Here is a 15,547-nt window from a genome sequence, read left to right as displayed (position 1 = left end):
ATTGACAAAAGAAGGCCTTTGGCTAAATGGTGCAAAGTGCTTGATGTTTAAACCTATGTTTTAGCACACTTCCTGCACTTGTTATCATCTGGAGCTGTTTTCTTTTAATTGCATCCTCGCTATGGCCTGGAATGAGTACCGCAGCATCACTGAACATGACACGGCACCAAATGTGAACTGAAAAAAGCGTTTCAACTTAACAGAAACTTATTCCTGTGGTATTTTATCCTTCCTCTCGACCTCAGCACTTATTTGTGTGCATGTATCATTATCACTTCTTTGTTGTTTTTTTCTCTACTTAAGCAGCTGTGAACATTTGCTCATATTTTGTTTTACACTGGTGCAAAAACCCCCAAAACAAAACAAAAAACCTACCTGAAGTCAGTTTTCTGGCTTATGAAGACTAACCAGGAAACTTTTCCTAGAAATACACTTGAGAGCAATGCAAATTGAAATGTATAGAAAAATCGATCATTTGCAGGGGTCAAGTATTTTGTTAATTAATAATAATAGTTTTTAAGCACACCTTGAAGTCTAATATCTGCCTCTCCACAGGGAGGCACCCAACAGCTTTCAGAGTGTCTGGCAGACCGTGTTGGATGGAAGAATGTCCGGCTGGGTTGTGCTGTGACAGCCATATGGCAGGTAGGGTACAGTAACGACACACTCAGGGATTGATGAGGCGCGACACAGAGATAACAGCTTCCTCAGTAGGGAAACAGGCTGTCTCATGTGAAGGCCCTGTCTGTTCTGCTTGAATGTCTCCTTTATCCACAGCTGAGAGACTAAGAGGGCTCCATGTAAATGCAGTGCTTCTCATCAATATATTTTCTTGTTTGAAAAAAAACAAAAAACAACAACCCACCCATAGCTACAGCCATCAACTTTGACACAAAATCTGTGCAGACATAAATATTCTACAAATATTTACTTTGAACAAAAACAAAAATAAAAGAAACACTTCACGTCTCTGAACCACAACTCATAGTCCCCTTCAGGTTGGATGACTATATATGCCTTTCCACACTCCGGGCTGTTTGTTCTCATTTTCACGCCCCACGCTCCCTCAACCTTTCTTAGTTATCACGGCTCTCATTAGTACCCGGTTATCTGCCTGGACTGGGAGTCATAGTTGCCACAGTTTACAGGCAGTAACCAAAATGTTCTGCATGCTCTGTTAGTTCAGTTAGTTCACTCTTTGGTGATTTTTACAGTTCAGTTGCTCGAGTTGTGTTTTATTTACATTTCCCTAGAAACCCTGATCCACCTGTGAAGTAGTCAAACTCGAACGTCAAGGAAGGTGGTAGGGAAGCAGACTACGCAGACATTTCAGGTTTCCAGACGTGAGCAATTTATTTACAGTGAACTTAATTTAATGTGTAACTTAACAAAACTTTCCCCCAAAGTAACTCAATTAACAAACCTCAACAGAACATGGATCTGGTAACACAGCTCACCTCTCCTCTCTCATCTGAATCTGGTAGAGACTGGCTTTAAATAGGGCCGTCAGTTTCCCTTCAATTAGCCAAGGCAGTACCACTCACTTGAACTGAGGGATCTAAAACTCTACACAGATGATTAAAAAGGCACAAAACGTCACACTTCTAATTGGCACATTTACACAACTAAATGGCTGTATTAAGGAAAAGAAAAAGATTCAACAAGTCCCTTTAAACCTTAACACAAACAAAAGGAAGCATTTCTATGGACAAAGAAACACTTCCACTTCGTTCGACCTGCTGATGTCACGTGTGACATCATCAGGACTTTAAAATGAGGAAATGCTAGGCAGGCGTTTCCCCACACCTGACCCTCATGAAGACTGAAAAGAAAGAGCATTATAAGTATGAACAAATTACTTAATCTGTAACATAATAAAATATAGAGAGACATGTAACTGAGTATTTGCCTTAATTTGCAGAATGTTTGATTTGCCGGCAATAGAACGCTTACACAAACAAACCCGGGATAGTGAGTGCAGCAATGTTACTTGACAAATAGCAAATCATAGCAAATAAATAGAAACAGAATAATGTGCATAATGTGCAAAAAAAAGGTAAACACATATGGGACAAATGGAGAGCATTGCAACTGCTCATCCACTTTGTCACACCAGCCCTCATTTCTTTGGATTTTGCTTCCAAGAAGCCAGACCTTCTTGTCATTTTTCAAAGTGGTCTTGAAAAATTGTTCTCCGGGCTTTGTAAAGGTCTTTCAAAGTTTTTGCTTTGAAGATTGGTGGCTTTTCCAGTCCAGTCCTTGTAATCATGAATCATTTAAGCATAGAAAGTGCACATAGCATGTGTGATTTATTTTATTTTCAACTTTAATTTATATATTTTATCTTATTCTTTCCCAGTTAAATTTACCCTTCATTCTAATTTGTTGTTGTACAGTCATTTCATTTTTAACTTTAATTTTTATATTTTATTTTATTCCTTCATAGTTAAATTGACCCTTTTTAATTTTCACATTTATTTCCTATCTTATTCATAGCATTTTTTTTTTGTTTCTTTAGGTCACGAGCAGTTGTGTAAGCATTTCACTGCACCGTTATCTCTAAACATAACAGACAACTTAGCAAAGAACCAATCTTAAATTGTACCTTTAGACACTGTGACACTAGCAGCTTGTCGCAAAAATACAATTTGTTCCCTTTTTTTGTTGAAACTATGAAAAATGCCAAATGTAACACAGTTTGACAGACATAAAATAGTATTTTTGCACCAACAAGTTTATTCCTAAAGACTTATTAGCTGACAAATCCTGGCATGATTTGCAGTGTTAGAAAACCTAGAAAACTGCTAGACAAGAGAAGAAGTGGAAGACCTTAAAAAAAAAAACTCTACAGCAGATGAACAGCATCTGAAAGTCATGCCCTCTTAATAGATATAGGGAAACATTCCAGCAAAGACCTGACACAGGACCTGAGAGATGCATCTGGCCCTCCAGGTGTTCCATCTACTGTTCACTGAAGCCTCATCAGAAGTTCTCAATGGAGGCAGTGTCAAGAAGCCATTCATAAGGAACAGAAAAGCTGGTTTACACAAGGAATGGACTGAAAACATCACCATTTGAAAAACATGTGATTGCCGATGGCATCCCTTTTCAGCATGAAAATAATCCCAAACACATTGCCAATGCAGTGAAAACACATCTACTGTAAACAGAAAAACACAATAGGACACAATCAGGCATGGATTGGCCTCCCCAGAGCCTAGACTTCAACATAACTGAAGCAGTGTGGGATCATCTTTACTGAGAATGGAATAAAAGGTAACCAACATCCAAAGAACAAAGGAACCTGCACTTTTATTTATCTTTTTATAAAGATTTTCACAGACATACAAAAATCTTAAATTATGTTGTCTTTCATTGCAAATTTACTTCTTATAGACCAAAAATGTAAAAAGCTGCTCAAGAAAGAGGTTTTTTTAAATAAGTGTCTAAAGTAAAACAATCAAATGAAAAATATACTCAGTCCTGATAAATATTAATTACTTAGAAAATATCTAAAGGTAAAACTGCATCATTTATGAAGTAAATGGTCACAAAAAGGCAATAGCGTGTACTAGCACAGACTGGGTGAAAGACGGGGCACACCCTTGACATTTTGCCAGCCTATCAAAGCACTAACACGTATTGCAGACAAACACATTCACACTGACATTCACAGCTACGGGCAATTGGGAGTTTTCACTTCACTTAAGATGAAGCAAAGCACAGAAAGGAAACAAATACAGGCATGAGAAGCTCAAAATACTTCACACAGAGATGTCCCATTTGGTGAGGCTGCGATAACACTCAGGAACCTTTTGCCGACAGACATATGGCCTTGCCAAAAACAAAACAAAAAAATAAGAAAAAGATATCAGAAAATAAAAACACGATAACAACTGCATGTGACAAAATCTCACATTTGATTATAACATTTTCCAGCTGTAACTCTGGGAGTTATGCCTTCGCGAAGCATGGAGACAAACGAATTAAGAGTACTACTAAGGACTAGGAACAAATGCCAAGCTTCAGCCTCCTCTGAAAGCATTTTTTAGTAACCTTACCCTATTTCCCAATGTTGCCACTGAACAGTCAAAAATTTCAAGTTGAATTGAGGTTCAATCAAACACATATTTGAAAAACTGCTATTTTAACTGAAGAACGTGAAAGAATTCTTCCATTTTTGGTTTTTATAGCTTCATGTCATTGCAAGTCTGTTTGTAAAAATGGTCAATCAGAGTATGCTGAATCAGAAAGGAAGCAGTTAGTTTTTTCCCCCCTACAATTAAATGTTAATAAATAAATTTAAATAAAACTCACTGATTAAAAATACATGAGCACTGCTTTGCAGTTAGAGGTCAACCTCTTTGCCTGGAGAGTTAGGTGCACCAGTGAAAGTCATTGTTATTTTTCTTTCTCACACAGTGCAGACGTTCTGTTCTTTCTAACGTTCGCTGAGAATGATTATTTTACACCTAAATGCAGTTGAAATGAAAGCACAGCCATTATCTCTAACTTATGTGTCTGGTGACTCCATCAGACGCCATCTGAAGTTATAAAATCGGACCAGCTTCAATTTAAGGGATTGAAAAAAAAAATATTGCTTTACCTGCTGAGAAAAAAAGTCATTTTTATATGCAGACACCGACTTTCAGTGATTCAAATGTAATTGGACAATTGACTCAAAAGCTGCTTCATGGAGAGGTATGGGCTATAACTTTGTTACTTCTTCATACATTAAGCAGGTAAAGAGGTCTGGAGATGATTCCAAGTGAGGCATTTGCATTTGAAAACTGTTTCTGTGAACCCACAGCATGCGGTCAAAGGACCTCTCAATGTCACTGAAACAAGCCATTCTAACAAATCCATCAGGAAGATAGCACGGACATTTTGATGGCTCCACGATAAAGAAAGACCTCTTTACAACATCCAGAGGAGAACACTCTGCAGGGGGTATGCACATCATTATCCAAGCCTGTCATTAAGCAATAAGTAACTCAGAGTCATTCTGAATTTTTTATTAACAACATGTAAAGCGCAACATGGCTACAGGCTCCTGCATATATAAGCTACTGAGACCTCAGCCTCTCTAATCATCTGATCTGGGTCTTATATTTTAAGGAAAAAGACAACCACACAGCTGAGGTTTCAACTCCTAAACTTTGGAGTACCCCATCAGATTTACACAATCAGTGGTTTCTTTTACAAGCTGCTGAAAACTCTTTTTAATAGCTTGTCTTATCCTTAATCATCATTCTATTATTTTTGTCTATAACTGACATCTAATTTCACCTATGCTTGTGAAAGTATGTAGGAATAAATGGAAGACCATATGTTTGATATGACACGATATGTTTATCCAAAATGTGAAGCACTTTGTAACTCTGTGCTTTAAACAGTGCCACAAATAAAAGGTTGTTGTTGGTTTCTTAGGGATTAAGAGGGTAACTAAAAACCAGGTGCTGTTAATCAAAAGCATTTGATTAACTGATAATCAGTATGTGTGACCACCTCTATAAAAGCTTTGTGTTAACACAATACCACAATTTTCCAAGTTGTGAACATCTAGCAAATTAAGGTCACTGCCACTTACAGAAACAGCAAAAAAACCAAATAGTGAAAAACAAAGAGCTACATCTCAGATCTTTAGATGTAAATGTCTACATAAATTCCTACTTCTGATAGTTTGACACTGCCTCTACCTCCATAAACCACCATTTAAAAGTTGTTTCAATCAAAACTGAGACTGGTGAGTGAAACTATAGCATGTGATTAACATCATCATGATGACTACATCGATAATGGCAGAGGGGGTACTCTGCCATTATCATGATGCTGGGAATGGCCAATACCATTAGACTATGAGGATAGAGCTAACTACTCAAAGCAACTTTGCAATGATCAGCTGTGAAATAAATAGAAATAGACCAAAAACAAGACAGAAGAATTACCACAACCCCCTTACTACAGGATTTTCTTTTAATGTGCTGTAATGTAATGTACATGCTTTTATATACTGTATTTCTAGTCTCACTGACCACTCTGTGTAATCCAGACTTTTCTTCATTTAAAAAGATCTCTAAAAGCACATTCGTGGAATACTTAATGAACACAGACAAGTAAATATGATTTATCATTTAACAACTCTCCTCATAACTCATTCTCCAAGGACTACAGTTCACTTAATGTAACAAATATATACAACACATATATAACAAGATGATTATATAATGTGGCTTAATGGAAAACAAAACCCCAGAATTTAACCGTGGTGGGGAAAAAGGTAATTCAACAGAACAAAGGGACAAACAACTGAGGGCAAGGAACTTCATTTTGTGTATACTGTACACTGTTAAAAAAAATTCCGTTATAAAACGGAAAAAGTGCTGGTAATTAATTACCAGCACTTTTTCCGTTATTGTACGGGCACTTCCGTAAACCTTAAAACGGATATTTCTGTAGATTTACCCGAGTTTTTCTGTACCATTGACGGACATTTCCGTCAAACCTAAAATGGAAAATTCCGTATTTTCCATAAATTTCGGCATTATTGCACAGACAATTCCGTAAACCCTATAACAGATATTTCCGTAGATTTACCTGACTTTTTCTTTACCATTTACGGACAGTTCCATCAAACCTAAAATGGAATATTCCGTATTATTTAAGTACTCAATCCATACCATTTACGGACACTTCAGTCATCCTAAAATGTTTAATTCTGTACCATTCTCTATACCGTTTACCATCAATAAAGCACAAATGTAGAATCACAGCAATTATTTATTTCCTTTAACAGCTGCCAGTGCTTTAAAGTGATTTCACTTTTTGTGGTGAATGATTTGCAATATTTACACTACAACCATTAAAACATTCAGAACATCACCTTCACATTCAGAGAAATTTTACATATATAAACCAGCTGTTTTCTCAAAGAAGTACAGCCATGTCCTTTAACAGGGAGATGCCAAATCTAGCAACTTTTTAGCATCCACAGGCTGACAGGCATTAATAACAAATTGATTTGTTAAAGACAATGACAAAATAAGACAATAAAACTGCCAGCATTGCTGTTGCTGTCTCACCTGTCAGTGCAAAATGAGGAGCCCCCTCCAGGAGGATGCAGAAACCTACACCTCCAACTCCACATATCACACCGACAGGCAGAGCTCTGCAACCAGTGGCTGACCTTTCTACAAAAAACAAATAGAACATTAGAAGTATTACATTATACAACTTTTCTATAAAACATCAGTGCAGCAATAACAACCATGACCTTAGAAGGATGACTGTGCAACATGCCATAAAGAGATTTTTAAAACTCTTAAAACAACTTAAAACTAAAAAAAAATTAAAACTTACACCTCCAACTCCACAATGACAGGAAAAGCTTAGCTGGAATGACAAATATCGCCCACCTTCCCTCCCCCTTAACATGGGGGATTTGAAACTGCAGCATGTGTGTTGTGGGCATCTAGTTAAAACATCTGAACTCACCTAATACTGTAAAAATCTGTATTTCTACTCCCAAGCCCCATGTTTTTGGATTTGCCTTTGTGTGTGTGTGTGTGTGTGTGTGTGTACATTCAGTCCAAAAAGGTATTTTCTGAGCTCTGAGAACAGCTCAAATGGCCCATTCAGATTCCTTCTGCTTGCATTCAAATTCCTTCAGCTGAGAAACCAGCTTGCACACCTGTGGAGGAATGAAGTGCCGTTTCTTCCCCTTCTTCTCTGCCTTGGAGCCTCGCTCAGGATTGACCCCAAAGAAAACTCTGAGGGAAAAAAAAAAACAATAGTGATATGCAGACAAAGTTTGCACATGTAGTGTGGCTTGACAGGAGTGGAGCAGTTCAATAAAATCCTACATTTGTTTTCTTCAATATGCCCCTATGTGTGAACCTCTCTATCATTCTAGTTGACCATCTGTCTAGAACCCAATGTTGTTGTGGTGCTGGTGCCAGTGGCTAAGCTCTCTTCCTTTGTCTTTTCAAGACACATGCATTCACACTGTGCATATACAGAAATGTTTGCAAGGGTGAGAAGTCTGCTTATCACCAACACATGACAGCATGCATCCTCAATGTGTATGCAGGGATATTATAAATGCACAGAACACAGAAGGGGATAGAAAACACAGTTGACATTGTCCTATCAAAAGGTGTAACAGCACATTTGAACACGGACTGTCCTGGGGGTTATTCAAACATGGAGTGGAGAAACTGTGACATTCAGTGCACGTTACACATCAGTACAAGTATTAACATTTGGGCATGAATCCACTATGTAGTATTTTTTAAAATTAATATGTTTAGTCTTTCCTTCGGGGGGGGGGGGGGGGGGGGGGGGGGGGGGGTCCCTGGAACAACATATTTTGAGTTTGGGGTCTGCAGCCAAATAAATTTCAGTTTGTGTGTCTTTGACATGAAAAGGTTTGACCACCACTGACATAACCTGGTCTCAGGTGCTAATGGTTTTAAAGAGATAGCTCAAACGAATTTTGTGTCAACAAACCATTCTGAGAAAAATATGTTTTTGCTCCATTTCCCAACTGGAATCATGTTATGTTTGTTTTGTTATTGATTGACTTAGGACACTATTTAAAGCAAAAAGCATGTTACCTGCCCTTTAAAAAGATATGACACATTTATTCCAACAATAGTCTTCAACAGGGAGCTACAAAATCTCTGAACAAATCCATATTCAGGGGGATCATAAGCCAATAACAGCTGATCTAAAAGCTCACAGCATGTGACGACACATTTTGAGCTTGTACATCTCAGACAAACGGGTTTAGTGTAGATTGACAAAAAGCAGGTCAGGTGCAGAAAGGCACGGCAAAGTCACATTTACAAAGTATTTCCAAACAATGAGTGCTTACCTTTGCATGAATTCGAGAGTAAAAGCCATCTCCGGTGGGTATTGGACGTTGCAGACATAAAACATGGAGAAGACGTAGCTCAAGGCCACAATGGGAGAGGTGATGTGGTCATTGACAAGTAACCCATCAACAGCAATCTTGAATTGCTGGTCACCTTAAACACAGATAAAAACCATGTACCATTTACAAAAAAAAAAAAAATCCTATATTTTAAGGCAAGCAAAACATTTCTTTAATAAATATGACGCAACAACAGCTTATAACAACAGCTAACAACAGCTTGCTGGGATACAAAAAAAGATTTAACTACAAACCTCTGATTAGGATGCATGGGGTCACTGGGAGTTCGACTTCAGGATCTGCAGAGATCTGTTTTGGTGACAGACATGATACATGAATTAATGTTTCCAGTACACACAAACCTGCTGGCAAATTGACTATCTGCTAGTGTCTTCATCAGACAGAGGTAGCCATTATGCAAAAACATTAATGTAAATAGTTTATAGATAGAGAGTTTATAGAGAATATCAGCAGCACAATTAGGGGAATCTATACTTCCTACTGTGGTTGGTTACTTGGTTCACCACTGGATGCAAATAATTATCTTGCACACAGTTTAAAATCTACAACATCTACCTCTTTTTTGTGGAAGAGTTTATAAGAGTCTTCCTTGAAGTATTTTGAAATGCCACAGATGAGCTGTATTGGACCTTCGCCCATCTTCATCCCTTTGGAGTCAAGGAAGTCATTGATCCCCTTTTCTTTTTTGGAAAGTTCCTGTTCAAGGTTCAAGGTGTTAATTTTGTACAAGTACATAAGACTAACACTCATTTTCGTTTGGAGCTATGGAGAGAATTTTGAAAAAAATAAAAATAAAAATGAATTATTTCATTTTCATTTGCAACCTGTTCTGTTTTGATCTCAAATGTCCTGCTTTTTTGGTTGTCACTTCCTGATTTTTGGTCTCAAATCTATTCCATTTGATTGTTCATCCAAGTTATTCTATTTGATTGGTTGCCAGTTTATCTTTTTTGGTCTCAACTCTTTTTGGTTGCAAATCTTTTTCTGATTGATTAATAAAGACAAAATTCTCTCCATATGGAGCAGCACAGCACAATCATAATAATAACAATAACAACACACCTGTGCCAGCTTGTTTTGTACAGAGAAGCCAAGGAGTTTAGATGCATGATCAAACAGGTGAGGAACTTCAAACAGGAACGGCCACTCGTCCTTTACAACGGCAATAGTGGTATCATCATCGTTGAGGATTTCACGCTGAATGGGATATGTTTCAGTCATCAATTTTCGAACAGATGACTCCTAAAGATATGAGGCAGTTAGACAAACAGTCGAACAGTTAGTCAAACTAACCAATTAAAATAATAAAACAGGGTATCAATTTCAATTGACTATGGGCATAGTGATCTACAGACGATCTACAATTTCACAATGTGTCCTAAATTGTACTTGGACCCAGACCTTATCGCATTACTCCTGCTATATACTATTGCTGTGTGAATGGTTGTATGTCTAGATGGTGGACTGTAGGAACCGAATTGCCCTTCGAGGATTAATAAAGCTTTCTGTATCTGTAATGGATGATTGCAGACCCACCTGAAGATCCTGGGTTTGAAAGGCACGTTTCAACTCATCTCGTTTAGACAGCAGGTCTTCTCTACACACGGCCCCCTCAATGATTGGATCCCACGCCACACATCCATACAGATCTGAATTCCTGGGCCTTTTCTTTGTTGAATTTTCACCCCCTGCTTGCCTCTTCAGTGAGCTTTGTGGCCTCTTCATATTTTCAATTCTGTGTTCCAGCTGACGAAAGAGAGTTTCAGAACCATCTTTTGCAAAAGGTTTGTTTCCAAACGGCTCTGTCAGCTTGAAGGAGGCAGGATATTGTCCTACAATCATACTGGCGAGTTCCCTCAGCTTTTGTCTACCAGGTCTTCCTGGGTGTTTATGGAGGTAATCTTCAGCGACGATCCGAACCATCTCTCGTCTGTCTTTCCCCATTATGTACTTTTTTTCACGCAACTCATCCATGACTTTTGAGGGAAATTTGTGCCATGGTACAGAATATGCGTCTTGGGATGGGGAGTCGGCTGTCTCAGGTGGTGTTGAGGGCAGCTGAAACCTCTGTGGTTCAGGTGTTGATGAGGGGCCAGGCCGGGTGAACTGCGGTGGAGTTTGTGAATCTATGGATGACATGACAAACATCTCCATAAATTAAACACATCACAATTGTTGCAAATCAATTAATACATTGGTCCTCAATGTCCAGTTTGGGTCAACCAGGAATACAAATGGACCTAATTATGAAAACCAATTATAGAGTAATTATTGCCATGTACAGCTGATGGCAACTTTTTTTTTGCATTTTTGGAATAAACCTTTGTAGTTTCAGAAAACTTGCATTAAAACAGAGGGGCAAAAACTCACCTGCTTCCAATGCTTTGACAGCTCTGACGAATCTTTTGCACTGAATGAATGGCAGAGTGTCTTTAATGTCCTCCGGGTCCACAAGGCTCAGGTCATCTACAGAGAGAACTCCTAATTCCTCCAGTTTAGCCATGAGTGTATCCATCTGATCGCTACTGAGCGATGGCATTGCTTTCTTGACATAGTTTTTCACAAGTTCCATGTTGGTGTGTGTTTAAGAGGAATGAGCCACCGAGTACCTCTCTGGTAAGAATAAAGTGGATGATAATCAGCAAGTTTGTTCAAATCATGGCAACTGAACAGGTCAGAAGCATTTTCATCAAGTTCATAGAGTCCAAGCTCAGGTATCCAGCTGGCAGTTTTCCCTCGAAGCAAAAGTAGGACAGTAGTTTCATTTTTTACAAAAATGCTTGCTATTTGTCCTAACTGCAGTAGTCCTTTTGTGTAGCTCAGTAAGACCAGCATTCCATTTGCATATGTAGTGCCTTTAACCTGCACACTCTCTGTGACAACTGAGTTACTTGAGTTCAAATCAAATTCTCCAACCACTGTCTTTATGTTCTGGTCATAGAGCTCTGGATAGAACCGTGTTGAGTCTGAGACATGAACCTGGGAACGAAACAAGGTACCACAAGACTGATAAGCCTGAAGCAACTGGTGCCGTTCAGCCAGAGACTTGGTTACATTTATGAAGTTCTTACTTGCTCTAATGCACCTTTTAAAATAAGAATGTTTTGACTCAAAGCGCATTGTCCAAGTATATATGAGTGGGCCAAATTGTAAAGTCAAGTGTGCATAGTGAAGCAGATAGTGGTGTTTTGGTCTAAGTTGAACTCTTGGAAACAGCTCTTGCCTCAATTCCACATACAGTTCAATCAGTCCCTTCATGAAAGCAATCTGCAACTCTGAGAGCCGAGGTGCACAGACAAATTCAACAAGCTCCCTCAGAAGTAGTACAAGTCCCCATACTTCATTATCAGCATCTTCAATTGTGTCATGCACCAAAACAGGCAAGAATTTCAAAAGCCACCTGTTTTGGGCTGCATGTCCTCCAAGCCTGGCTCCTGTAGTGGGAATAGTGTTTAGCTTGTCGCTGCTTTCACCAGGAAATGATTTGATTCTTTCATTAAGAACCTCATAACTGAACCACTTTTGTGTTCTGATTAAGAACTGCAAAAACAATGCCAAATCATAATCTACTACCCCCTCAAACAGATCATGAGCTAAACAAGCTGGTAAGCCTGGCTGACACACATGAAAGTTGGACAGTTTGTTGAAAACACTGTCACATTTAACACCGTGATGAGTGTGTACTTCATTGTTACTTTCCAGAAACCGCACAGTCTCATTATGATCAGCTGGATTTCTATGAGTGAAAACTGTGAGAGGGTTCGACTGAAATTCACTTTTTGTTGCCAAACAGTATCTGCAGAAATATTGAGCTGTGCTGAAATTTTCTGTAAAGCCACCAATCATGTGGGAGCCCAGATTATCGCCCATTATGCACGCAACAGTGCCTTTATATATTTTTCCATTGAAAGATATGCCCCTTTCCTCCAGCTCACACAAGTCTGACACTAGCTTATTGAAAATCTTATCCATTCCAAAGTATTTGCAATCTTTCTCTACACAGAGTAATGCCAACTGTATCTGATCAACAGTTGATCGTTGGTGTGGATGAAAATTTCCAAGTGTGAAGTAGACAGCCAATACTTTATGCTTTGTCTTGGCAGATCCGAGTGGATTAGCCACCTCAAAAGCATCCTGAAAGAGCATTACCTTTAAACTGTCTGGGTCTGAGGAAAACATGGCATTGGATTTGATGGCCCACCCATCAGTGACATCACACAGTACATCATCTTCAGAATTTGAACTAGGACTGTGCTGATCTAAACCTTGCTGTTTCAGAATTACTTTGAGGGTTTCCAGTATTGGGATGTAATGATAGTGCCTCTTCTGGCCACTGCGATTGCGTCCAAGAAAGACTTCAACAGGTTCAACATAGTCATAGTGTGACTTGTAATATTTCAGCCTCTTGTGTTGCGTAGTTAAATGACCCTTTTCATGTAATGCCTTGTGCATAGGGCTCTGCTCGTATATACTATTCCCAAGAGATGTTACAGTCTCCTTTGGAACACCATACTGCCCCAGTTCACAGGCTAGTGCATCCACAGTATATTCCTGTTGAATATCACTTATAGTTCTCATTTCATTTGCTATTTCTGTTATTGTGGAGGCTGGAACCAAATATTTTGCCTGTAAACCCAAGTAAAACTGAGCAAGACTCTCTGTGAAGTTGTCTTTCACTTGATCACTGCAGAAATTATCACTTTGTTCTGCATCAATGTTAAAACTTTCAGGTTCTTCAGGTGATCCTTCACCTTGGAAAGACCGTTCTGTTAGTTCACATATATGAACTGGGGCTATCTTGGTAACATCCCACCCTTTATGGTATCTGGAAATATGCGTTAAAAATGATGACTTTACATTGAATGTCTTAGAACATCCATCAAAGGGACATGTTACAGTCAAACCCTCATCTATGTGACCACTCAAATGACACTTTAAAGTTTTAAGATCATCATATTCACTGCTGCAAAAATTAAACAAGCACCTTAACTGTACAGACACATTACGGTTCCATGTTTGTGTGCTCCTTCTGTCTACATGAGCTCGTGACATATGCACAGCAAGGCTACTGTATGTGTTAAACTTCCTTCTGCAATCCCTATGGCCACATAAAAAAGATACATTATTATTATTTCTGTGTGTTCGGCAGTGTTTCAAGTAATCAGTCGAAGACCGAGCGTTAAAGCCACAAATGTTACAAGTCAACATTTTTAAGAGATTGAATTTGCCAATTGAAGGATAGCCAGAATCAGAACAGAATCAATATGAAAACAATAAATTTATATCAGCACAGTGAAGCACATTCACTTTTCAGGTACCTTCAAATAAGTAATCTGTGTTGGGCTGCATGGGCCACTCTCTTTGGGCTGCAATGTTTTCTGCAATGAAATCTGATTCTACTTAACTATCACCCCTTTTAATTATTACCATGTTCAGTTGCATGCTAACGTAACACAGCGAGCTATAACAATACACACATGTGGCTAATTTACACACACACACACACACAAGCGCGCGCATCCAACTTATGGGCTAACGTTAACTTTAGTTGGGCAAACCACGCTTCAAAATAACGCAAAACCCACACATTCAAATGTTACCATGAAACACACACGGCTACCAACTGACTATCGAGACCAAATTTCATGTAAGAGGGAGGGAAAAAATGGTTTTTGACGTACTTACGAAGCGCAGGCGGCTGGCTAATGCTAACGCAGCTAGCAGCAAACGTCCACTCACATACACACCACTACCAACTGCCTATCGAGACCAATTTAATGTACGAGGGGGAACAAGGTGGCACTCAATTCTCATTCTCATTCCACACAACCAACCTGTTTCCAACTTTCCTTGTGACTTGCAGAAATTTAGGTAGGCACTGACCGCACTGAAAGTAATGGCGTCGGAATATTCTGGGTGGGGCAGAAAATTCTGCCTTGCGCAACAGCAAACTTTCCGTATTTCGCAAAACGGAGCGAATCCGTAGCAAATCCACGGTAAAGGGACCCCTAAATTTACGGATTTTTTTAACAGTGTATTGGTAATAAATTATATCCAAAATCGATCAAAGAAGTAACCTAAAACAGCTCTACCATATCAAACAAAATGAAATTTAGTTTTTAAAATAAAACTGTATTCCTGTTTGTGTTTAAACAGGATGCTGAGTGGGCCAGGGTGATGACTGCTACAGACACCTTCTTGTGCAGAGCTGTGATTGTCACCTGCCCCCCTCATTTGGCAGGTCAGTGTGCGTCTCCCACCACTGTCAACTTGCTAAATGAAATTCTCAGTGATGCAGAAGGCAAATATCCTTCTCACTCATCTGTCTGTCAAATGTGGCAAACTGTCCATCCATGCAGATAAATCTATGATTTTCCTAAATCTTCTTCAGCTCTAGAGTGTGGCAGCCACTTTGGCTGAAGTACACTCAGGTCTCCAGCTCATGGACTGCCGGGATTAGATTCTGAACCACAGCAAATGTTAAAGCCAAAACTTTAACTGGAGTCTAACATGACTTACAACTGAAAGCTGTGGGAAGTTGAAAGTGGCAAAGATGCCATTACCAACCTTTCTAAATTCAAGTTACCAAAG

At 38.9% G+C, this 15,547-nt stretch overlaps 2 protein-coding genes across 9 annotated transcripts in view; one reads left to right on the top strand and one right to left on the bottom strand.

Annotated features, from left to right (window-relative positions):
• LOC146705560 (putative flavin-containing monoamine oxidase A) overlaps positions 1-15,547 on the top strand; it is a 65,343-nt gene that overhangs the window by 9,542 nt on the left and 40,254 nt on the right. The window contains exons 6-7 of the mRNA XM_085463269.1: positions 556-645; positions 15,113-15,197. Coding sequence (XP_085319395.1) covers positions 556-645; positions 15,113-15,197 — 175 coding nt within the window. The remainder of the gene's footprint in view (positions 1-555; positions 646-15,112; positions 15,198-15,547) is intronic.
• Positions 6,921-14,863, bottom strand: LOC146705561 (uncharacterized). Of its 8 annotated transcripts, none has more exons than XM_085463264.1 (8): positions 11,327-12,048; positions 10,493-11,082; positions 10,019-10,198; positions 9,512-9,652; positions 9,190-9,244; positions 8,876-9,029; positions 7,691-7,769; positions 6,921-7,190 (listed from the first exon to the last, which is right to left on the bottom strand). In XM_085463264.1, the coding sequence occupies exons 1-8, from the start codon at positions 11,526-11,528 to the stop codon at positions 7,149-7,151; spliced, it is 1,443 nt and encodes a 480-aa protein (XP_085319390.1). In that variant the 5' UTR covers positions 11,529-12,048; the 3' UTR covers positions 6,921-7,148. The 8 variants fall into 8 exon arrangements, with proteins under 8 accessions (XP_085319390.1, XP_085319387.1, XP_085319389.1 ...); XM_085463261.1 differs by lacking the exon at positions 6,921-7,190 and adding an exon at positions 14,791-14,863 and having other exon boundaries at positions 7,399-7,769; positions 11,327-11,935; XM_085463263.1 differs by lacking the exon at positions 6,921-7,190 and adding an exon at positions 14,791-14,863 and having other exon boundaries at positions 7,399-7,769; positions 11,327-11,569.

This window comes from Copadichromis virginalis, linkage group LG7 (assembly GCF_057382275.1).
Source record: "Copadichromis virginalis isolate Kocher_CV1m ecotype Utaka linkage group LG7, C_Virginalis_male_GT1.1, whole genome shotgun sequence".
In the NCBI taxonomy this organism is placed as follows: domain Eukaryota; kingdom Metazoa; phylum Chordata; class Actinopteri; order Cichliformes; family Cichlidae; genus Copadichromis; species Copadichromis virginalis.
The sequence above is the reverse complement of the archived record's forward strand: the minus strand, read 5'-3'. Positions and strand labels throughout refer to the sequence as shown.